Below are 24,891 nucleotides of genomic sequence, written 5' to 3'. Positions count from 1 at the left end.
AATTTCCTGAACAGTCTTTATGTTACACAAGCACTTGCATATGAAGAGCTATACTTTTTATATTTCTGAATCTTTGAATTTTTTGAATGCTTGAATATTTGTTATATTGAACAATCATAAATATGTATTTTATTTTTTCTTATTTAATAACGTTTAAAAAGGCTTCTGAGACTGGATTTTTCACTAAGTATGTGAACTTCTGAATATGAACATAACTGCTCCTTGTCATGCAGTCTGTGGCCCCCTTCCTCCCCCGGTGTCAATGTCCAAGCTACGGGGCTGTGCTGAGCCAAACTCCTCCAGCTCCACCCCGGTGACAACTACACATAATATCCACCCCCCACATGAGAGAGAAATCCTAGGTCTTGACCATTTCTGGTCACTTTAAGCAACTGCTGTGGTGTTATCCTGGTATTCTGACTGAATTCCAACTGGGAGGTAATTCCATTCTACCCCTCTAAATTCCCCTTGCAATTTCAGCAGTGTATGGTATATTTCCTTCACTTCCTGCTGTAAACTTCTGTTTAGTGTCACTATGTTCTGCTATAAAGCTGCCATGTTCCACCTCAGAAATAGCTGCATTTCATTGGTGGATGAGGTGATTCTTGTATATAGCTGACAAAACACACTGGTCTCTTTTGGGATGAATGGTGTTTGCAAATGAAGATATGTAAAATCACAGTTGTTAGTATAACACCCAGAAATCTTTTGCTGTCTTGTTTTGATCTTCCAGCTTTAACTTTGCTAAGCAGAGCTGATACACAATACACAGAATCATCTCCGGATTTATCCTAAGAGGATTCTGATTTCTCAACAAACATATGCAGCAGCCTGCAATATTCCATCATTAGTCCATTGTACAGGACAGGTTATCGCACAATAAAAAGTCAGTGCCAATTTGAGGTTGATCTGAAAAGTGACAGTGAAAATTACATCCTCAGCACCTCACAACATGAGACCCTAAATTACCAGTTCAACTCCTGACCCCACTGATCAATCCATCTGAATGGTGATTCTTGTGTGACTGTTAGCTGAAATGAGTTTGGAGATTCTCAGTGTAGTGGACAAAAAAAAATCATAGAAATCAGCACAACTGGCAATAAACTGACAAATTTTAGCCATCTCACCAGATAGATCCAGGACTGCATTGACCTTAGAGACTGAAGGCTAGAGCCACAAAGGGATTTAGGTGCCTAACTGCTAATTAGCACCTTAGTCCAAATGTAGATCCTAAAAACTCAGCAGTCACTTAATCTTGAGGCCTCTAGGAACTTACATTTCTGTCCCCAACTGAGTAAGTCAGGGGGTAAAAATAAGAGATCTTTAAACACAGTATTAAGCATGTATATAGACAAGAAAAATATTCGTATTATTTATTTTACTTGACAATAAAACACAACAGGCTTTAGAGAACTTATTACTTTTACAAAATGTTACAGAACATTTACTCTTACACCATGTACCAACATAATGCATAATCAATACTACGCTTGTCAAATGAAGAAAGTGCATTGCGCGAGTCAGACACCTTTTTTTTTTTAATTGTGGCATCCACTAAATTGAAGTATCCACAAAAGTCTCTTCTAGTCATTAGTGTGACTTAGGAACTGATTTAAAGCCCCTTAAGCCCCTTTCTATTGATTTTAATGAACTTTGGATCAGGCTATTAGAACTTCTGTAGTATTTACTCTACCATGCAGATTAAGACTCCAGAACAGGACCTCTAATAGAGCCCCACACAATTTTGGGGTAAGGATTACATCCAGTGCTTAATTTGTAATGAAAGAGGTGCCAGGGCTATGAATGATCAAGCCTTGAGGTGCCGAGGCTCAGCTGTGGCACAAATTCAGCACTGATTACATCTGCACACCACCTGGTGATATCACCATCGTTGGCCATGGCTTTCGGTATGCCAGGACACCACATCACTGCCTCTTAGCGTGGCATCTGGCACACTGCGTGGCCACATCACCCATCCTTCACCGTCAAGCTGTGCCAAGCTGCCGGTCCTTCACTGCGGCACCCAGTCTGCCAAGTGACCCATGCTTCACCAGGGTGCCACGTGACCCATCCTTCACCATGCCACGCAGGGTGCCACGTGACCCATCCTTCACCATGCCACGCAGTGTGCCATGTGACAGATCCTTCACCATGCCACGCAGTGTGCCACGTGACCCATCCTTCACCATGCCACGCAGTGTGCCACGTGACCCATCCTTCACTGTCACATCTAGTGTGCCACGTCACCCATCCTTCACCATGCCACGCAGTGTGCCACGTGACCGATCCTTCACCATGCCACGCAGTGTGCCACGTGACCCATCCTTCACCATGCCATGCAGTGTGCCACGTGACCCATCCTTCACCATGCCACCCAGTGTGCCACGTGACCCATCCTTCACTGTCGCATCTAGTGTGCCACGTGACCCATCCTTCACTGGGGTGCCCCGTGTGCCACGTCACCCATCCTTCACTGCAGCACCCAGTGTACCACCTCACCACCCATCGCCATGGCGCCCAGTGTGCCACGTGACCCTGCTGCCTGCTGCCCATGACCGTGGCAGCGCCCTGGCAGGGGCAGAGACGCGGCTGAGCGAGCGCCACCCTAGGCAGGGAGGCTCGGTCCCGTTCCATGTCGCGGCCCCTTTAAGAAGAGCAGCAGGCGCGGCTCCGAGCGGCGGGGAAGCGGCTGGATGTGACGTCACCCCGCCCCGCCCCTCCCCGCGCGGCGCCGACGTGGGTGACGTGCGAGCGGCGCCCCGCCCCGCCCCGCCCCCTCCGTGCGCGTAACGCCGCCGCCGCCCGCTGCCCCCTCTTGCCCCCCCGCGCGCTGAGTCAGCCGCCGCCGGTCGCGGTGAGGGTGCGAGGCGGGGAGATGCCGCGGGTCTACATCGGCCGCCTCAGCTACCAGGCCCGGGAGCGGGACGTCGAGCGCTTCTTCAAGGGCTACGGCAAGATCCTCGAGGTGGATCTCAAAAACGGGTGAGCGGCGGGCCCGGGCCGGGCCGGGCCGGGCCGCGCAGCGTGGGGGGCCCGGCGGGCGAGAGCCGAGCCGGCCCTGGCCCGCGCCTCCGGCCTCCTGCCGGCCCGCGCGCTGAGCGCAGCCGGGCCGGGCCCTGTGTGCGCAGGCGCCGACAGGTGGGGGTGAGGGGGTTGGCTCGCCACTTGTGAGTCTGGCCCCACGCGGCACAGCATGGGCGGGGGGAGCCCGGACTCCTGGGTTCTCTGCCCAACGGCCTGGCCTCGTGGCCGGGGCACGGGTCTGGGGCCAGGACTCCTGGGGTCTCTGCCCAACGGCCTGGCCTCGTGGCCGGGGCACGGGTCTGGGGCCAGGACTCCGGTCTGGGGCCAGGACTCCTGGGGTCTCTGCCTGTGGGGTCTCTCAGTAGCTTAGCCCCAGGCTTCCTGTGGCCCGCAGGCAAGTCCCACCCTCCACATTCTTCCTCCTCCCCCCCCACAGCTGGTACTAGCGCTAAACGTGGCTGCAATGGGCTGGGCAGAGAGGGGTCCGGCAGAGCATTTCCCTTAGAGGGGGGCCTTGTGCCTAGAAATCTCCCTTGCTGAGGCTGTCACAGCCTGGCAGTCCTGTTCACAAACCTCTTCCCCCTCACCTTTCCTAACTGGTGCAAACTGATGTCTGGGTTAGAGGCCAACAGCCTTTGATGATGGAGGCAATATTTCCTTTATCCATCCATCCCACTTAAAGGCTGTGATCACTGTGGATTAGTAGATGGGGGGGGAAATGGTGTGGTGGGGGAAGGTCACTACTGATCCAGGCAGTAGTCCTAGTATGGCTCATGATTATATGTGCAGTTCTGGCAACTGACGTCTTGCCACAGCGGGATCCTTTACATCCTGCTATTGCATTGCTTTGCCATCTATCCAAGCTTGGAATCTTAATGTGGGCAGAATCGGTGGTTTAGATTCTGGAACTTAGTTAAATGAGTCTTGAAGTTTTTACTTCACAAGCAAGATTATAAGTAGGTGACATGAAAAGCCTGCCTGGAGTGTAGAGTATACAGTTAGCTAGGGCTTCCTTTGGGAGTGGGGATGAGGAGTCTCTTAAAGTTAGTTTTTGAGCTAAAAGGAGTCCTCAAGATTTAATACTCTATGGTCTTATTGGTGGTTTGGCCCATAACAGGTTTAAAAGGTGACTGAAGGCACAGCCTTTAAAAAACCCACATGTTCGTCTTTTACCTGCTATTTATTGCACCAGGTAATACTAAAGATTACTGTTACTGAAAGATTTGAACGTTCTGTTTTCCAGTTCTACTGTTTACACTTGAAAGCACTCTGTATGCCCTGTATAGAGAGTTGTGCTGTTGCTGTGTGAAAACTCCATACAAACAGACAGAAAGGAACACTTCTTAAAATAGGAGGATGTTTAACTACAAAAATAGGTTACGGAACCAGACAATTGTAGTACCTACAGTTCATTCTCTGAAGTTGCCTGGATTTCAAGTTGGTGCTCCTCTAAGAACTTACTGTTTGTTGTCTAGACACATTAGGAACCTAATAGTGGACTGATATTTAGATACAGAATCTTTCCCTCTAGATTACTGCTGTGCCATGTGGCTTCTGCTACAAATGACTGCAAGTTAGTACCATATGGTAGGTAGGCCTAGGCCAGAGATTTTCAAGTTTTCTCATAATGTGGACTGTGTCCTAATAGCATTTCATGGATCAACTCCCCACCTACTTCACATCCATAGTAACATCCCTGTGGCAACTACAATTGCTTATTTGGGAAAATATTCAATATTTATCTTAATGTGATTAGCTACTTGAAACTAGGAAAGCAAGCACCAAACTGGCCTATGGACCAGCAGCAAATGCTCCAGACCACCAGTGATCAATCCATAGACAATAGTTTAAGAATCTCTGGCTTCAATGTAATAAACTGGAGGCTTCATTCTGATTCCTAGCTAGCAGGCAATCTACATTACAAACCTCACCATAATAATTGGCCTCTGGACCTTCGCTCTACTTGTGTTGGAGATTGTAGTCCTTAGCTTGCATTCTTTGTGCTTCCACATTTCCTATTGATTTCACTTAGGATGAGTAAGATTGGGATCCGTGTTAGGATGATTTAACTGGGAATTGGTCCTGCTTCGAGCAGGGGGTTAGACTAGATGACCTTCAGGGGTCCCTTCCAACCCTGAGATTCTATGATTCTATGATCTTCTAGAGAACTGTTCAGAAGCACAACTTTTGATAGGAAGATGCTAATACTATTTTCCTAAATAGCAAAGTGGGGCTTAAGCTTGCTTAAAACTTGTCTTCAAAACCTTATAAGGGCCTAAGGATTGAATGGGCCCTGGACACTGAACCTACCTTTTCTTTCTGTGGCCATGCAAGTTAGGGTTGAAACACATGCAAAATTCACTACCATTGCTTCTCAGCCCAGTCTGTTAAGAAGATTTAAACTTCCAGGGCTCTCTTGGGCATCTTTTTATAGTTTATTAAAATTGTTAAATTCAGAATCAGGAGATTCAAAATCGGAGTAATCTGAAGAAATGCACCCAGATTTGAGAGTTAAGAACAAGATTAAATCAGATATTAAGATTTATATGCAACTAGGAAAACAGGATTAGAGAGTACTACATATGTGCAAGATGCAGTATGATCACTGAGAAAGTAGAAACCTTAAAGTTTGGAATTTTCTGACTGTCCTGCATGCCTGATTTATCAACCTCAGTGATGCACAAATGCTAGTTTTTTGCATTAAATTTCCCTGGGAGAGAACTGCTGATTAGTTGAATCTCTTAACTGAAGTTGCCCCAAAATAGAAAAATGTCTGTAAAATTTAACTAGCATCTGTCAAATTTGCTAGATTAGCGTGGTCATTAAACGATGCAACCAGCTTTTATCCTGCTCATTTTTCTGCTTCACTGAGAATTATATAAATGCATAGTCCCAGTACTGCAATTGGACCTGTACAACTCCCCGTGCTCACTGAGACTCTTTGTGGGTGCAAGAGGCTGCCCACGGGACCCATTTGTAATGTGGTCCCAAGTCTGAAATTGGTGTATTTCAACATTTTAAAGAAATTATACATTATCATTTGAACACATGGGCACAGGGGAGGAGAATGTTTTTAAAACTCAAAACAGTGGCTGAATCTAGTTTGCTCCATTTTCAAGAAAAAAGCCATTCTGGAGAACATGTGGAGATCTTCACTACAAAAGGAATTTAAGAAAGCTATGGATAATTAAAACTATGCGGGATATAAAATAGGAAGATGGAAGTCACCATTGACTGTGGCACCTGCTATTGCTATAATTAAATTGATCTCTTCAAATAGTTAGGTGGCTCAGTCCTATGTATATTTCTAGGAGTAATTTAACAATTTCTCCTAAAAAAAAATCCTTTTAATTTCAACATCTGTTTTGAAATCTTTCAACAAGCTGTAGTTAACTTGGCTTGAATTTAAAATGGCAGATTGACAAAAATCTACTTTTAAAAAAAAATATCAGGTGTAATGTCTTTATACCCAGCATAATCTTGCATTGAGTTTTTGTGAGGGTACTTTACAGTTCGCTTTGTTTGCCCTTTGATCCTTTCTCCAAAACTTATTTTTAGCAGCGCTTAGCAAATGATTAAAAATTACTGCACAGTGGGTGACTTATGAGATTCTGTCAATTTCTTCTAGAAAGTTGCTGGTTATCTTAACTGCTTAGCCTGCAGGAGATTAGCTATTCAGTATTTTAGCAGTTGGTGAAGCTAAGATTAAATGCATTGGCAGAAAATGGAACTGGAGTGCAATATTATCAGAAAGTCCAAAAAAGCTGAGTTGGATCTTGATCACCACTAATGATGATTAGAGTTTATAATTTAAGTAGTTAAAGCAGCATTTACCTGAAAAGGGGAAGGGAGTGAAAACCTAGTTCATACTGAACGTTTCCATTTTAATTCCAGCACCTAGATTCCACTCCCTCTTCACCTTGTTCTTAGCCAGTGTTGTACTGATGGCAGCTGGAACTATGCATGTCAGAAGTGCATGAACAAGATGCCTGGAAAATTGGGCATTTCAGCTTGCTTTTATCTTTTAAAAACTTGCTAAAGGCAAGCAATAATAATTCTAAGAGTTGGACACTTTCACTTACAGGGACACCAACTTGAAATCTAATAATTTTTTAGGAAAAAAGCTTCTATGTAGGTGCTTATCTGCCCTCCATCTGAGCATCTCCCGAATATTTATGTATTTATCCTCACAATACCCCTGCAAGGTAGAGAAGTATTATATCTCGCTAAACGGATGGGTAACTGAGGCACAGAGATCAAAGCCAAAAGTGTCAAACTTGGGTGCCTAGAGGTAAGTTCCTAAATCCTTATTTAGGCACATAAATAAAGGTGCTCAGCACCCATTAACTTTAAAAATCAGTCAAATATATTGGATGCCACTAAATGGTATTTACATTGATCTAGATGGTAAGAAACATTTAAGTTGACCTGCAAGTGATTTACAGAAAATTCTGCTGGTGCCCTTCTTTTCTGCTTTATTAATATGAAGGCCTCGGAGGTGTGTTTCTGCTTGTTTTTTACATTAGAAATAGATGGAGTGTCCAGTTTGTTCTTCCTCAGCTTGTTGGAAGCATTCTGGGATTTCTCAGGGGTATTTCTTTTGAACTCTAACACTTCAATTGAATGAGCAAGATATTTAAATCTTAACAGAAACTTACTTTTTCCAAAGTAGTAACTAGTCACTAAAGTTAAATACATGTGAAATTTCAAACATTCTAAAAAATCTCTTCTCATGTTAATAGTTCACTGTTGTACCCTTGGTTCTGGTTATATTGTTTTACTAGTTCTCCAGTCAGTTTCCATGTTCAGACAGGACCTGAAGCTTTCATGCAAGAAGGCAAGCAGAAAAAACCTTTGCAGGTTGCCTTCATCCCTGATAAAGTAGCAAAACAGGCCCAGTTTTTTCTCCTTTTGCAGGCCAACTTTAAGGGAGTCTGTCTTTGGCTGCTTAGTAGATTAGATTATGGCATTATTTCTGTGGAGCATGTAGTTGAGTGTTTCATTATTGGGTAAAATCTTGGTTATGCTAATCTTTTCATAAGAACGTTAACTAGGAGTTATAACCAGGAAGATTTGGATGTTCTGTGTCTCTGGCACAGATGCCAATTTCAAAAAGATGGTCAGGTTTAGTGGTTCTTGATGTTCGGATGGCTATAAATATTTTTTCCTAAAGAATTCTGAAACTTAGAAAGTTGTGTGCAGAACTGATTACCTCCGTATAGAGGGTTGAAACTATTAACACTTGCTTCTAGTTCAATTTATCGCTGGTGAAGGGTGCCAGACTGACAGCTCTGAACACAGAACAACCTGGGGCCGCGGTGGAGCAGTCCGTCCCAAGGTGTGAGGGGAGTTGTTTCCGTTCCCATTCAGTCCTCACCTTTTCTGCAGAAGCAGCCAACGAGAGGGCCAGTTAGAGCCTGCCTGGTGGGAACTGGACTGAAACCCTCTACTACACAGACCAAACAGCTGTAAGATGGTAATGATTACAAATGTGCACTGTACTTTGAACCAGTGACCTAGAAGTAAGAGGCTCTTTATCCCATTTAACTTTTGGATAAGTAATGGGACAAAATATAAAGTAGTATGTTTTCCACTGAAGAGGCTAGGCATTTATAGCAGCAGTAAACAAGGAGAGCCAGCATCATGAACCTACCTGGTTTTCTGTAACCCCAGCCAGTGTTCCATGGACCAGTTTGGAAATGTCACTGGTTTTCACAGTGATACCAGTAGCTTGTATCAGTGCAGTTCTTAATGTTTTCAGAAGGTCAAACACAATTTGTGAACTCCACAAAAACAGGAATGCGTTGCCTTAGGCTGGAGGTAGGATGTACATCATAGAGTATGTGGGAACTACCGTATCATGGCTGAATTCAGTACTTATAGTTCCTTTAAACTTTATATGCCAATGCCTTTGACAAGTGTCATGGCCCCTACCAGCCCAGATCACATGGAGTTCATGGACAGCTTAGTTATTAGCATCTATCCTGGTTCCTGCTTAGTACCTCTCTTCTCCCTCCAGTTGTTGGTACCAGTCCCTTTGGAGTTCATAAGTTGGAGACATCACTGTAAACATGTTCTTGTTACTGGTTCCCTCCCCTCTTCCCTTCCAGTTACCACGACTTTTTGCATCTTGCCTCAGTTAGATTTTAAGCTTTGTGGTGTGAGATGGGCTCAGCACCTAGCCCAATAGAACCGCTATCCTGACTGGGGATTCTTGGTGCTATAATGCACGTACCTAGGTATCCAATAAAATAAGCATAGTTAATGTCCTGCATTAGACCACTGATGTGTTATGCAGTGTAGCTATTTAAGTGTGCACGGAATGTATAACAATATAGTTAGTGACAAATCCACAGGTACAGTCTAACATTTAATAAAAAGAACTTTTTAAAAAAAATCAGGAACACTTCATAGGCACAGTTAGGTGTTCAGTGTGAGACATATTCTATACCGTAACTGAACTAACACTTCAAAGACAAGATTCTGAAATCGGGAGTAAAGATGCACTTTTACAAGAACACTTTAATTTGCCATCCACTGTTGGAAGAACCTTAGACATCTGTAACTCTGTCCCCGTGCCCATACTTGTCATATATGTTAGCAGCACATGTAGCTTGACATAGCTAGGAGTCTCTGCTAGAGGGTGAAATCCATTCTACCGTGAGGGGCCCGCACAAAGCCCAATTCCCAGCTTAAATTCTTAACATGTATGTAACACTCGAGGCCTTGTGACAGGCTTCTGGGAATTTCATCCTAAGGAGTGGCCAGAGAATAACAGAGTTATTGCAGCTCACCAGTCAGCTGCATTTGCCGAGATGTAGTAATTACTCAAAATAACAGCATGAACCTAACCCAGAGAATTGGGATCGCAGGGTTAATGTGCATGTTCTTAACTCAAACGCGAGAGGGGTGGTAATCACAGAGCCTTTCCCTAGTGCATGTGCACCAGCATTGGCGCCTGCAGGAAAAATGCCAAGAGCTGTTGATTATAGTCAGTGCTGTCACAGGTGGTGGCAACTGCACCTGTATTTCCCACTTATGGTCTCTCGAAAGCATCCACTCTAAGTCACCAGTTCCTCAGCCATCACATCTCTTGGGTTGAGACCCACGTTCGTCTCCCTTGTGACTAGGGTTTTTCCAGGCTGCATAGTTCCCTGCTTACACTGCGATGTCCCCAGCAAGCCAAACTGTCTACACACGCCAGCAGTTTGTACTTTGCTTTCTCTCTGAAGGCTATGAACAGCTGTAATTGCCAGCAGTCACAGGTTACCACGCAGATCATTTTAAGCAAGTGTATTTATTTTGAAGGTGAGAGCATAACAGAGAAAACACTTAAATAAATAAATAAACCTACATGCATGTCAAAAAGCTGACCAGAGGTCACCCCAGCCTCGGCCTTTCTCTCTGGTAGATGTCAGTCCTTCAAAGTCACCTGCTGGGTTTTCCCTGAGGTTACAAGTTCATAACTGTCTCAGATTCAGAACCAGAACTAGCACACCCATCCATAGGATAGTCTTTCCTTTATACGGCTTTGGCATTTGATCTTGAGACTCTGGGAACAGATGATCAGCAGAGAATGGTCCTCTCCTCAGAGCATAGCTTCCCAAGGCTGGGTTTTTGCATAACCAGGAGGTGGGGAATTTGCATTCACCTCCTGCTAGAGCAGGGGTGGGCAAACTTTTTGGCTCATGGGCCACATCTGGGTATGGAAATTGTATGGCGGGCCATGAATGCTCACGAAATTGGGGTTGGGGTGAGGACTCTGGCTCGCAGTGCAGGCTCTGGGGTAGAGCCAGAAATGAGGAGTTCGGGGCAGGGGGAGGTGAGGGCTCCGGCTGGGGATATGGGGTGCAGGAGGGTACTCCTGGCTGGTACTGAGGGGTTTGGAGGGTGGAAGGGGGGATCAGGTCTGGGGCAAGGGGTGGCTCAGGGGTGCAGGCTCTAGGCAGCACTTACCTCAAGCGGATCCCAGAAGCAGCAGCATGTCCCTTCTCCGGCTCCTATGCGGGGGCACAGCCAGGCGGCTCTGTTGCACGTTGCCCTGTCCATAGGCACTGTCCCGCAGCTCCCATTGTTCCCGGCCAATGGGAGCTGTGGGGGTCTGTGCTTGGGGCGGGGGCAGCATGTGGAACGGAGGGTCCTGGCTGCCCCTATGTGTAGGAGCAGGAAGGGGAACATGCTGCTGCTTCTGGGAGCTGCACAGGGTGGCCCCCGACCCTGCTCCCCAGCTGGAGCACCAGAGTGGGGCAAGCCCCAGACCCCTCTCCCTAGTGGGAGCTCAAGGGCCAGATTAAAACAGCTGACGCATCGGATGCGGCTCGTGGGCCGTAGTTTGCCCACCCCTGTGCTAGAAAATACCCTGGTGGCAAACCACTTGACACTGTTTGTCCCAAACGTCGATTTTTGTCTGGCACATTGTTCAATACAGTCCTTTTAAGTTTATAACATTTCCCAGGGTTCACATCACATTGCCACCCCAGAGAGGTTACATGCAATCCTGGCCCAAATAATACATACATGCATTTATTATATTGAACACCAAAAATAGTTAATTCAGTAAGTTTTTTCTAGGACATTGAAGGAACTTGCAATATTGGTCACAAGTGCTACAAGTTAATGATAGTAATGATGGGAATTGAGCCCTGTCTCTTAAAACTGTTTTTAAATTGTTCCCCTTCCCAATTTTCTGCAACTCTCTGAAACCAGTAGTAGTTTCCTATGCCCCCATGGCCAGCTGTTATCAGAATCCCCAAAGGCTCTCTAGGCCACTGCTATCATTTCAACTCTTAGTGTAAGGCTGTTTGTTGGAAGGTTTGGGGGAGTTGGGGCACCTGCCTGGCTTTCAGTATGTCACAGGTTAGTAGGGAACATGCATGGTAGCACAGAGTTAGGATCATGGCCCTGTTATATAAACAACCAACAAATTCAATGGCACATTTCTCACTTATTTCAGAAGCTCCTAGAGGCTGGTAAAGAAGTCCCTTCTTTGGCGTTTACCATATACATGGATTCAATGGTCCTACAATGACTTGAACAAACTAACTTCCTTAACTATTACTTCTAGAAACTGTGGTCTGGTGCAAGAGTAGGTGTTGGGGAAATATGGGTTCCATTTCTGGCTCTGGCACTGGTTTGCTATTACCTTTGGTAAGTCAGTCTATGTACCTCCGTTTCACTTGAAAAATGGGGTTGTTTACTGATCGTTTACTAGGCACATTTCAGAAAAGGACAAAGACAAAGTCCCCCACCCCATAGAGTTCCTCCACCTTTGTGAAATGCCTCAAGATCTGCAGATGAAAAAGCACAAGTAGGAGCCAGGAATCTTATTATTTTTCACCATTTATGCTGTCTCTCTACTATTTGTATTTAGCTCAGGTTGGCCAAAAATAGATTAGTCTCTGACTTTCATATTCTCCTATGCTAGCAGTATAGTGCAGTGTGTGTATATACTGTAAATATTTGTAAATATTCTCCCATTTCATTTATTGCTTATAGGTTCAGTAAAAACGGTCTTTAAAAACAAAACCTAACCTTTGGGCCAAATTTGATTGGAAATTGGCTTACTTGTTAAAGGACCAAGTCCTATTTATTCAGACACTCTAAGAAAAGGAGGATTGTCTCTAAGAAGCTTTGGTAACAGTAAATATCAGCTGAAGTCTTTCCTATAATCATAGTCCCAGTGTGTCCAATTCATTACTTTTTATCCAGCTGCAAGGATGTCTTAATGGCAATTAAATACGTTCCTTATTAGCTGAAATCATTACAAATTCTTATACTCCATGGGCCAGCAGTCACCTTGAGATTTGTTTCCAGAAGATCAGTTCACTTAACTTCCAGTAATAGGCAGTTTTAGCCATTTTTCCTTCATTTTCAACAACAGACATGAAACAAAATTGAACTAAATGGTACCATTTGCTCTTCCCATCACCATACTTGAGATCTCTTGTGTAAAATGCTCTTGAACAATTTGTGGTTAGTGTCCAGTCAAAGCTAGAAGATGAGCAGGAGTGTTTGAAATCTGCAAAGTCTTTTGCTGGTCCAAGAGAGGTGCCTGAGCTGAGTTTCGGCTCCTTCCTTCAATCTGGGGGTCTCATTTTGGCTTTGTGTAAAATGAAGGCCAAGTCTGTCTTTATACGAAGGGCTGATCAGACTACCCACCTAAACTTAAAGGAACAGCATTTTTCCGCTCAGAGAACGGAAGACTTTACACAACAAATACTTTAACCAGGAACTCCTTTCATACCTGTATCTCTAGCTCAATATATCTGGAATATAAAACACTTGTTAATTCATTGATTAAATTGCATTTAAAATTGTGAATGCAAAAGTAACCTTCCTACAATAACTAACTTGGCTTCAGTACACATTCTGTACCTCTTAAGACATTTAACCACATAAAATATATCGAGGTATACTTCATAATGGACATATATTCAGTGTGCAATTTTCAGATGTTTAAATTTTAAAATGTCCCGTCTCCTTCAAACTTACTGCTTGACTTTCTCTTCGGCAGCTGTTTGCATGACATTTTCAAGTTTATTTCAAAGTTCAGCCATTTATAAGTGTCTCATCTGTCAGCAGGAAAAGTCTCTCCTGTTCCCTCTTTCCCTTCCCCACTACTCATAGTTCAAAAACAGTACTTTTTTTAAAGAAAATATGTAGGAGAAAAAATATTTCACCTTTAGGCAGAAACCAAGCCCTGGTGTCTGAGTTAGGCAGAAGTACAAATGAAATAATGGAAACTTAACTAGCACTTGCTGTCAAATGGATACTGTAATTAAAAAAAAAAAGTCCTTGTAGAAAGCTAGGTTGCTACTGTAAGCAGCATTTAAGAGCAATTTCATGATCCATCATCTCACAGAACCCTTGTAATTCCTTGGAAGAGCTTTCCTACCAGTTGAATTAATTGAATTACCTCATGTCACCACATGTAGAAAATAACTGCAAGAAAATCTCAACAGATATAATTAGAGTATTTCTGGCCATAAGCAAGAATACTAATATTTTACCTGACCTTACCTGTGCTAGTTAAGTGCTGCCATCAGAGCAAGTAATACTTAACACAGCACTTTGCTCAGGTTAACCTGTTTCTGCTACAGGTGTTTCCTCAGGCTGTGCCTATGAGAAGAAGTTTAGGGAATTCTCAAAGTCCAGATTTGGGAAGCATTCAAACTGAAACCGTGGTTTGGCTGAAAAGAAGAAAGACAATACTGTACCTACGTTTTCTTATTCTATTTAGAATCTCATTAGAGTCAAATGAAATGCTAAGCAACCTTGTCTGCAATATAAGTTTGCAGTAACTAATTAAGCCACAGGAGACCACAATCCCAGTTGAGTCCTGATGTAGCCCCATGCAACTCCATTGAAGTCAATGAAGTTCTAGCATAAACTGGCGGTGGGGAGAGTGACCATTTTCAGGTTCCGTCTGAAGTATGTGATTTTTAGATCTCTACTAGATCTCGGTCTGTCAAGGGCTCCAGAGCTGTCCATTCACAAGCACCAGGAGAACTTGTTGGCACCTCCTGTGTCTCAGAAATTGTCTTTCAGTACATTGGTGTATGGAGAGGAGTATGTGTGTGCAACTGGTATGAATCCAATGGCCCCAAAGCATCATATAGATGGAGGAATGGCAGAATAAATGGAGCGAATTTCCTGTTGGGATTTGGGACCCTAAACGGGTTAAAAAAAATCCCATTTGTCTTCAGCTTTAATAAAAAGCTCCTTCAGGTGGTTTAATCTGTTGAAATTGGTTAGCAATAGGGGTGCGTGCTTTTGCAGTTTTTTTTTCTGTTTTTGATAGATGGAGAGTAAAATGATGCTGCTTCACACAGTCTGAAGTAAATGGTATTGAGGCTTTTAGTAGGTAGCTTTATGACACATACAAAGCAGTAACAGTAGATATTTAAAAGAGTACCTTGCACTACCACCGTATAACAGCAGATTCAATTGCTATAGTTAGGGCTGTGTCAGCAGTTGTCGTTTCTTGTGGTGTGAAACTACACTTCGAGGGATTCTTAGTTCATGGTATTTAAACCATGTGGTGTGATATACATATATTTTAAGGGAGGTGGCTCAGTATTACCTCTGTATGTCTGGGTTGCGTGAGATGATTTTAATGTTCTTTAAAAACAACTATCACCCCTCATTGATTTTATAAAACTTTGCTTACCGTTTATAAATAAACCCTTGAAAGTTTTTTCTCCAGAAAATCTATTTCTCTTACTCATTTCCCCCCCACCCCTTATCCATCACGTGAATACCTGTTTATTCTAGGGTTGCTTGCATGTTACATACTGTTTTTATTGGGGGGTATGGGACAAATATTAAAGCATTCTTTTGGGGGTGGGGGAAAGGAGGAGAGAAGGTGTAACATGGTACCTATCACATCCCACTAAGCAGGACTTGTCCTGATCATATCTTATGTGGGAAAACTTCAAGGAAAATTCAGGGTCTGTAGAAGGTGGTGTCAGTGACTCCGTAGATACTGCATTCTCCAGGCAGTCCTCAACCAGTGCTCAAACCTGGTGTTAGATTTTGCTGTGCTGCTGAGGGTCCCCTATTTTGGTGTGAATGATTTGAGTACTCATCATGAAAAGTACCCTTGACGCTTTTAGAAAGAGTAGGTTTGTTGAGCTGGTATTAGGACCATATTCCTATAATCCTGTTCCGCAACCCTGAAATTCCCCACCCCACTCTTGGAGTTTCAGTAAAAAAAAATTGTTAATTTCTTGTGTCAAACTTTGTATGGTATTACTGGCACCTAGGGAGACACCTAATCAAGGGTTGGAGTAACTATTAATATAGTGTTACAAAGCAATTGAGTTCCTGTATCAATGTAAGGGGATATTGCTTTATTTGTGCAAACAGAAGATGAGTGGGGTAATGACAAAGTTTCACAGATGTATTTACTGCTGTGATTAAACAGTTCCAAGGGCCAGCTCCAAGCCACAGTTCAGCACATGTTGCCCCTCTTCTGAGGCCGGCATTTATTTGCATGAAAAAGCAACTACGATGAAACTTGGCCAGACACGAATTTTCATGTTAAATATTTAATCAAAATGTTTCACATTTGCATAGTAAGGATCTTCTAGTGTTAAATGGGTATTAAAGGAGGAAATGAAAATGTTTATAAACTAAACTACCCAAGCTAAGAGATCAGAATTTGTGTACACTTAAATTTACGTATGTTTACATTTGAAACCCAGATGTATAAAAACCATTTCCTCCTTTACTTGCCTGCTCAGACCTTAGTTCAGGATTCTGTTTGCCCTACAGCAGCCAGAGATGTTGCAGCCAGCTGAAACGGGGCTCCCTGTACTGCTGTACGGGGCTGTGATGCCATCAGCTATTGCAGGGGAGACTCTGAAGCCTGAACTTGGGTCTTGGAAGGTAAGTAAAGGGGGAATGGATTTCAAATATAGGTGATCTCTTATTATCTGAACCTAGATTGTTTGTAATTTCTGGTATGTTCCCCCCCCAGCCATTTGGATAATGGGGGTTTACCTGTATTTTGTTGTAAAATAGCTGCGTTTATATAACGGTTCAATGCCATTACTACTTTGAGGGTCAGGAGATCTGAGTTCTTTTCCCAACATTGTTGCTCTGCAGCCGTAGGCATGTCACCTCAGTTATCTGTGCCTCAGTTTCCCATATGTAAAACGGGGTTGTGGTTATGGGTGGCAAAACAAAAAAAAAATAGGAAAACTCCCGTTTAAAAAAAACACCCACAAAAAAGTGTCCGTTTTTAATTTCAAAATTTTCAACCATGTCCAATTATGATATTCACCTTCCTTTTATGAAGTTTGTTGAGATCAGTATAACTGTTTTTTAAAAAAAACCTACAGTCACTATTCTCAAATGTGAGTGATAGAGATTAGCTACTTTGTAGCTTACCCTTTTCATTGACTTCTGTAGATTGGACCATTTATGGATTTAGATTCCTGAGTCTCAGCACTCACTTTTGAAAATGTTGACATTAGCTTTTCGGTGCATCTTTAAATCAGGGAAGCAAGTGGTTTCCAGTCTTCTCTGCCGCTCCTAGAGTGTTGCTGTCTTGCAGCAACTAACAAAAAACAGTGTGCTCAGAAATGCCTGCTCAAATTAAAGTCTTAGTTTTAAGATTCACTTCCTAATTGGCATCTTCCCCCTCCTGTCTCCCCATGTGTGTATCCAGAGCCCTGAGCAAAGCTGGTGCAGTTTTTCTTTGAAGCACAAGCTAAGGCCGTGATTGCAACCTGATTTACACTGGCTACTATTACTGTACGTAGCCTCTGAACCTCAGTGGAATTTTGCATGGGCGTTTTTTGTGGACGGTTTTGTTGGAGACTCTATCTAAAGGTCGGTCTTACGACTAACAAAACGCCGTAGGGCCAATTCTGCAGCCACTCTGCACACAGCTCCCAGTTTCAGGACTTGGGATTTCCACACACCCAGCACTTGCAGGACTGGACCCATACATAACATATTCATGTGTTTCATTCATATCAAATGTTAATTTCTAGGTGGCTTGATAGAGCGGTTTGAGTGGTGACTTTATGGGAAGCTCTTTGGTAGAAGGCTAACTTGAAAATCCTAATGAACTATACGTCCAACCCCATTGCCATAACATCTACTCGCATTACTCAGACACCTCAGTACTGTCCCCAGTGGAGAGGAACATTACCCAACCTCCCTGAATAACTCCCTTTCTTGACATGCCTTAATACTTTACTGTCTTGTAGCACCTTCTATTTCAGGAGCTCAAGCCATTTGCAAACACTGATGTGGGTGAATACCTCTGGTTCAAAGTTCGAGGAAACTGAGATAGCATGAGATTACCTAACTTCTAGCAAAGCCTATGACAGAACCAAGAATGGAACCCAGGTCTCGTAGTAAACCAGTCATGTTCACCAGAACGGCCAGACTGCTCTAGCTTTACTGTAGTAAATGATGAAAGAGAAGTGTAGCACCATGCTTTGTAGGCCAACAAATTGGGGAGCATGTTTGTTCTGTGGCCTGGGACCTTTGGTCAAAATCTCCCTGCCTTTAGTCCTCGAGAGTTGGCTACTGATGGTCATTAAAAGTCTGGTGCTGCCTTATGTGGCCAGGCTCCATGGGCAGTGAAAGTGCATATGTGATACGAATTGCTCTTGGTGAATATCCGTATCCTGGGCTGTGCAGCTTTGCCTAAGTTACTTTTGTCTCCTCCTAGGTACGGCTTTGTTGAGTTTGACGATCTGCGTGATGCAGATGATGCTGTTTATGAGCTAAATGGTAAAGACCTTTGTGGGGAGCGAGTTATCGTTGAACATGCCAGGGGCCCACGACGTGACAGCAGTTATGGTTCTGGACGCAGTAAGCACTAAAATGCATTTGTATCTCGGTGACTTTTTTTTAATTAAGATATTTCACTTAAAAAAAAAAACGTAATTTTTTAAAAAAAGACAGTCATGATATGAAGTTTGAATAATTTGTTTTTGTAACTGTTAATGTATTTAAATATTTGAATATCAATTTGCTAATTGTATGATATTTTAATTAATTAACTGATTAATAAATGTATGAACACAATTTCTTGTACCATTATTATTAATTTGTTTGTTTATTTTCTAAGTATTTGTTTGTTTGTAATGTGATTGTTTAACATAGACTTAACAAAGACCTCAATGTTTTAATTAAAAGAGTCCTTTGAGGCTAAGATGACTGCCTGTTCCATTTGCTGACCTTGGGTTACCTTTCCATGAGTGGCTTTGACCTTTGTGGCCCTTGGCTGACCAAAAAAGGAAGCCATGTGACGACCGCAACCTTTTCCCATTAGACCTGGGTGGTGAGGATCCCAAGGGTTAGAGACAGATGAGATTAAACTGAAATAGGTGCCTGAAAATCTATATTCATATCAGATATTCAGAAAACCTTTAATCAATGTAAGTAACATTAGTAAACTGGCTTTAGTGATTTGGTTTCTTGTTTCAAAAAATTTTTTGTAATAACTTAAATTTAATTGCATGTTAAATGTAACTGTAATTATAATTATACATCCTTGTAATTATGGGCTAGTATTGTAGTTATATTTTTTAATGTTTTTTATCTCTAATTTTATGTTTTAATCAAGGAGACTCTAGCTTAGTCTAGAGGGTGGGGCAAAGATTAAATGTATTTGCTGACATATTGGGCAGAATAGTTTATTTATGTGGGGTGTAGACTAAGTCACTCCACCTCCCTAGCTGAAGTATTGCTATCTGCTTGTCACCTCCTAAAGGTGGATATGGTTATAGAAGAAGCGGAAGAGATAAGTACGGTCCTCCCACCCGTACAGAGTACAGATTGATCGTGGAAAATCTGTCAAGCCGTTGCAGTTGGCAAGATTTGAAGGTAGGGGGCCCTTTTCTTTACTCTGCCTGAGGTTGAAGATCAAAAAGGGCATAAATGACATGGTGATCGTTAATCCAAGAAAATTTTGTGTGATCCTGTGGCCATTGCACCAACTAAGCATTGCTTGTTGTGAGGGAACACTCTATTTAGAACAGCTCCAATCATATCCTGTGCACTGGAAATATTTGACTACTGCAGAAGCTCTATTTTCTCATTTTAGTAAGTGTAAATTCATTCTCATACCCACCCACACTTGAGAATATATGTTTGAATTAGTACACATATACAAATACACATATTCAAAAGCTATATGTCATTATATGGAATCATGAGACTTCCACTTCATTTACATATATGCATGTTGTAAATGGACTTTTGGGAGAACAGTAGTATTCTCATTTAACATAAGCTTGTGCACATACGTAAAGATTAAAACAAACAAACAAACTTGCCTTTAAAACTCTGCCAAGTCAAATCAGACTTTCATCAGACCTAGGAATTGAGTCCTATCAAATTTGAAGTTTCCTTCATCAACTTCTGAGGTGCTGGTGTTGTGTGAAAAAAGTTTCCAACTTTAGCCAAAAGACTACATGTTTTCACATGAAAACAACTCACCCGTGTTTGAGGAAACTTTCAGAAAAATTCTCTTCCAGTCTGAGAGCAATCATACAAAATTTCAGTCAAAAAGGTAAAATTTCTCAAATTGTAAGGAGCTGAAAATGACTTTGTAATAGAAAAACTTGGGTAATTCTAACTATAGGCCACAGCACATGTAGTGATTATGGGGTGGGGGAGTGTGTAAAATATTGTCCTGTAGCTGCTTGATTACCCTGTGCCCTCTGTTGTGTAAGAGGTTAAATTATTTATAAAGAGCATTCTTATGATACCGATCAGCCGTCATCCCAGCTATGGGTGGTTTAAAAGCATTTGCTTGTTCTTTGGGTGACTCTTTATTTTGCGCTTTTCTCCTGGAGTTACCAAGAATACATGTTATACATGAATAAATTTTTACTTGCAAGAAAAATTTGCAAGTGGATCAAAGGTCTGATATTTGGATCTGAGTGGGAGCCAGGAATGCCAGAGAGCTAATCCTGGCTCTGCCTTGGACACCCTCTGCACCCTTGAGCAAATCACTGAACTCCTTTGCCTTAGTTTTTCTGTTGGTAAAATTCAGATAATACTGATCTACATCACAGGGGTGTTTTCAAGCTGAATTAGTTCATAGTTCAGATATAAAGCATATCGTCAACTGCTTATTCTGTGAAAACTGTAACTTACTACAAACCTGTCATGTAGGTCTGGTTTAAATAGCATTTTATGTTGTTGAGAACACTTTAAACCACCAGTAGCTTATCTTCAAAATATATTTTTTTAATACCGGAAGCAATTGGAGCATGTCATGGAGTAATCCTGTGCTGGATTCAGGTTTGTGTGGGGGAAGTTAGCACTAAAGCATCTCAAGACAGGAGTCTGGCAACTCAAGAACTGAAAATGATACTGACCTCTACATGCGGTTGGTACTGCAGCCTGAATCAGTGCTGACTGAAAGTCAGCACCATCTGACAGGCTGTTTGGGGTAGGACAGAATCTGTGTGGTCCTGGTAAACAAATGTGCACATCACAAAACCCATCACCACATTGAGCAGTCTAAGAAGGGAGGCCAGGGAGTGAATGAGCTGGAAAATGGGGCCTCCAGGACAAGTCTGAAGTACACTATAGCTGGGCAGTAGGGTGAAGGAAGCATGCACTGTCTGCTTGTGCTGCCCCTGTTTTGTTATAGGGCTTCAGTCACCATTTACCGGTTCCCTTTTTTAAAAACACAGCTCCTTAAACTTGAAGGTAAAAGGTAAAAAATCAGAGTGCAAATCTTATGTTTTTAAATCACCTCAGTGAGAAGAAACTTGCTTCAATCCAGAGCATATTTTACTGCATCGAGCTTACCCCTTTTAAATAATAACTTGCCTCAAAATTACTGCTGCAGTGTCTTTACTTGTCGTGTTCAGAAATCTGGACCTGTTTCTGCAAAAATCCTTTTTGGATAAAATTCTCACTAACATCAGTGGATCCTTGCTGATTGGTTGTGTTTATCTTGTGTGGGCTGTTGAGCACAATTACAGGAACCTGTGATAATCATTAGGACTAAGAGGGTGCAAAAGTGAGCTGTTCTCCCTCTCCCCCCCCGCCCCCCTTTGCCTCAGGCAAGTCAACCAATGCTGCTTTCTGCATTTTAAAGAAAAGATTAAATGAGTAGTGAGGGGGAATAAACAGAACCAGCGTGAAACACTAAATCTCTGGATTCAAAGGCAATGTTTTTGTCCTTTCCTCCCAGGATTATATGCGTCAGGCAGGCGAAGTGACATATGCAGACGCACACAAAGGGAGAAAAAATGAAGGTGTGATTGAGTTCAAATCCTATTCGGATATGAAAAGAGCCCTTGAAAAGCTGGATGGGACAGAAGTGAATGGCAGAAAGATTAGGTTAGTGGAAGACAGGCCTGGATCCAGACGGCGCCGCTCCTATTCCAGAAGCCGAAGCCATTCGAGGTATGTTTGTCCATAATACAGCTGTGGCTCTTACAGTCTAATCGAATAGCCAGTGCCAACCCATGGATGCTTAGAGGTACGCTGGGTCCCCAGGAAACGGAGTTTTTGGTGACAGCCCAAATCAGTTGGAAATAAATGCGGAAAATTGGTTCACCGCTCTTCGGATGGTGTGCTCTGTGATGGACACTTTAGTACCTGATATTTGTTTTACCATAATACCTAGGAGTGCCAATCACTGACTAGCTCCACTGAGCTACACGCTGTGCAAGTACTGCAGTGTTGTCGGGTTCTTGCCTAAACTGTGTGCCCTTTACCACAGCGTGAAAGGACGTGATAAGCGGCAGAAGTAAACATACAGAAGTGTCCGTAAAACTCCTTCTCCCCTTTGAAAGTTCATAAATTTCCCACTGTACCATTTCTCTCTTGGGAGATGCCTCCTGCTCTTCTGTAGAGGTTGGCTTTTTATGTGGTGTGTGCAATATGGCACAAGAAAAGGGCTTCAGCAGAAAGGAAAATCCTCATGTTCAACTCTCTGTAGGTTAGTAGTGTTGGATTTTGTAAGATACCCAGACCCTTAAATTTACAGGCAAAACTTTAAGTTTTTACTCCCGGAAAAAATATGTTCTGCTTTTTGGGAAAAAATCTCTGCTTAGGTGGAAGAGGAAACACTGTTAGATCCAGGCACCTGAGCTCATTTGGAAAGACCTAGCTCCCCCACCTGCAACCCATTGTGCTTCTGCTTCAGACTGGCAGCCCTGTTCAACTCCAGAAGTGGCAGCATTTCCAGGATATAGGAATGAGAAATAAGATGTTGTGCTGTGGTGATTTATAGGCATTTCTAGAGTCCCCATCTACAGTCTGTAAAATGCTTTGGGATTATTCTGTCTCGAAGTGGAGAGAATGTTACTGATGTGCTCTCACTCTTCTTTAGTCACATGGGTTTTTATTGAATCAGGATCAGAGGTGTTTCTCTTTCCTTGGCCTTGGAATGACTTAATGCCAATTCCTTTTGTTTCAGGTCTCGCTCTCGAAGCAGACACTCTCGTAAGAGCAGGAGCCGTAGTGGCAGTAGCAAAAGCAGCCATTCCAAGAGTAGATCAAGATCCAGGTATACTTTTATGGGGGAGATCCTGGGGACGTGTAAGAGGCATCGACCTAACGCTGCAGCATAGGCGTTGCTTTATTGTTTACCAAAATTTAATAGCAAATGAGAGCCACACCATGCTCAAGTCTGATATGTCACCATCCACTTGTGCATTTTCAGGTCTGGGTCCCGTTCCAGAAGCAAGAGCCGTAGTCGAAGCAAGAGCCGTAGTAGAGGCCAAAAGGAAAAAAGCCGGAGTCCAAGCAAAAACGATAAAAGTAGGAGCCGCAGCAGGAGTGCAGAGAAAACCCAGAGCAAAAGTAAAGACAAAGCGGAGGATGCTGTCCAGAACAACGACGACGCAAAAGCAAAGAGCAGGAGCCCCAGCAAGGAAAAGAGTAAGAGTAAAAGTAGGAGCAGGAGTGGAAGCAAGGAGAGAGTGGAGGAAGAGAAGGAGAGCGTGAGGAGGAGGAGTAGGAGTAAAGAGAGGGAAAAGAGCAAGGCTAGGAGCAGGAGCAAGAGCAGAGAGGAGAGTAGGAGCAGGAGTCGTAGTAAGAGTAAGGACAAAAGGAAAGGAAGGAAGAGGAGTAGGGATGACAGCAGAAGTAGGAGCAGGAGCCACAGCAAGAGTGAGAAAAGCAAAAGGCGCAGCAAGCGAGACAGCAAATCTAGCAACAAGAAGAAAAAGAGGGAAGACCAAGAGCGGTCCCGGTCCAGGTCTAGGTCTAGATCCAGATCCAGATCAGAGTCCAAGGAAAAGGAGCATCTAAAACCAGAATCTGAAAGAAAGGAGGTAAAAAATGAGGGTGAGGAAATGGACAAAAGTCATGAATCTCGGTCCAGATCTAGGTCAAATTCTAAATCCAAACCAAATGTCAAATCAGAATCTCGCTCCCGATCAAAGTCAATTTCAAAAACTAGGTCCCGGTCCAAGTCTAGATCTAGGTCTGCCTCTAAATCACCATCCCGATCTAGATCAAGATCTCGTTCGAGGTCCTAAACTTGCTGCAACCACACTTGAAACTATATGAAAAGTCTTTTGTACATGTTTGGTAGTTGTAGCACAAGTGATTGAAGTAGAACACATGTCAATGCTGTACATTTTTAACTACCCTAATGGTGTGTCTGTAATCGTTCAGTACAGGGCTCCCTTTCTGCAATGCCTTCTAGGTCAAGGCTATGCAGCTCATTTACTGACTTGTAGAAAGGTCCCCTTTATAACACAATCCTCACGAGAACACCAAAATCGCCTTGTTTTCCAAGAACAGCCTTACAGAGAGGGAGCAGTGTACTTTGATGGGTTTATAAGGTTGGAATGATGACTTATAGGTAGGTATGGTGACTTCAGCTATTTTTGCCCTTGAACTGATGCCCTTTGATGTATGCCATTTAGTGAAAGTGCTAAGTCTTAAGTTTCATACTACTTTTGGTTTCATATTTTTGGATTTACAGAGTTGTGAATAGCGCAGTCAAGAAAATAGATACCTGCAGTAACCCATAGGGGAATAAAAAGTAGAGTTCCATATTCTGGTATTGTGACAATATCCTTGTTTTATATTAAATTTTTTTATTTTATTTTTCCCCGTCTTGCAAAGTACAGTGATCCCTGTTTCCATGAAATTTGAATAAAGACTATTTTTGCTTGATGACATTTAGTGGTGGTTTAAATGAAATTATGCCGTGATTAGCCTCTTTACAATAAAAAAAGAATCAATATAAAGGAACATGCAACAATTTAGCCCCAAAATATAAGTTCTGGGTTCAGAAAACCCCAAGACCATTAGAAGAAATGTCTTCCTGAACACTTATTTTAAAATCCAGTGGAAATAACTTGTTCAGATTGAAACACTTTCTTGCATTGCTTGGAATGGCGGCATTGTATAGAGAAG

At 42.8% G+C, this 24,891-nt stretch overlaps 1 protein-coding gene across 1 annotated transcript; it reads left to right on the top strand.

Annotated features, from left to right (window-relative positions):
* Nucleotides 1-2,755: 2,755 nt before the first annotated feature.
* On the top strand, nucleotides 2,756-24,648 carry SRSF4 (serine and arginine rich splicing factor 4). Its single transcript, XM_084652292.1, has 6 exons — nucleotides 2,756-2,982; nucleotides 18,215-18,357; nucleotides 19,262-19,374; nucleotides 21,704-21,918; nucleotides 22,937-23,026; nucleotides 23,183-24,648. Exons 1-6 carry the CDS (start codon nucleotides 2,876-2,878, stop codon nucleotides 24,000-24,002), a joined length of 1,488 nt encoding a protein of 495 aa, XP_084508418.1. The 5' UTR covers nucleotides 2,756-2,875; the 3' UTR covers nucleotides 24,003-24,648.
* The last annotated feature ends 243 nt before the right edge of the window (nucleotides 24,649-24,891 follow it).

The sequence above is a fragment of the Lepidochelys olivacea genome (assembly GCF_965140295.1).
Source record: "Lepidochelys olivacea isolate rLepOli2 genome assembly, chromosome: 19".
Taxonomy (NCBI): Eukaryota; Metazoa; Chordata; order Testudines; family Cheloniidae; genus Lepidochelys; species Lepidochelys olivacea.
This window is presented reverse-complemented; position numbering and strand designations above follow the sequence as displayed.

Bases quoted from the DNA above. Each gene is read 5' to 3' on its own strand.
- SRSF4 (XM_084652292.1), top strand. From the start codon at position 2,876: ATGCCGCGGGTCTACATCGGCCGCCTCAGCTACCAGGCCCGGGAGCGG. The intron at 19,375-21,703 runs GTAGGGGGCCCT...CTTTCCTCCCAG, and splicing joins GCAGTTGGCAAGATTTGAAG to GATTATATGCGTCAGGCAGG. The intron at 23,027-23,182 runs GTATACTTTTAT...GTGCATTTTCAG, and splicing joins AAGAGTAGATCAAGATCCAG to GTCTGGGTCCCGTTCCAGAA.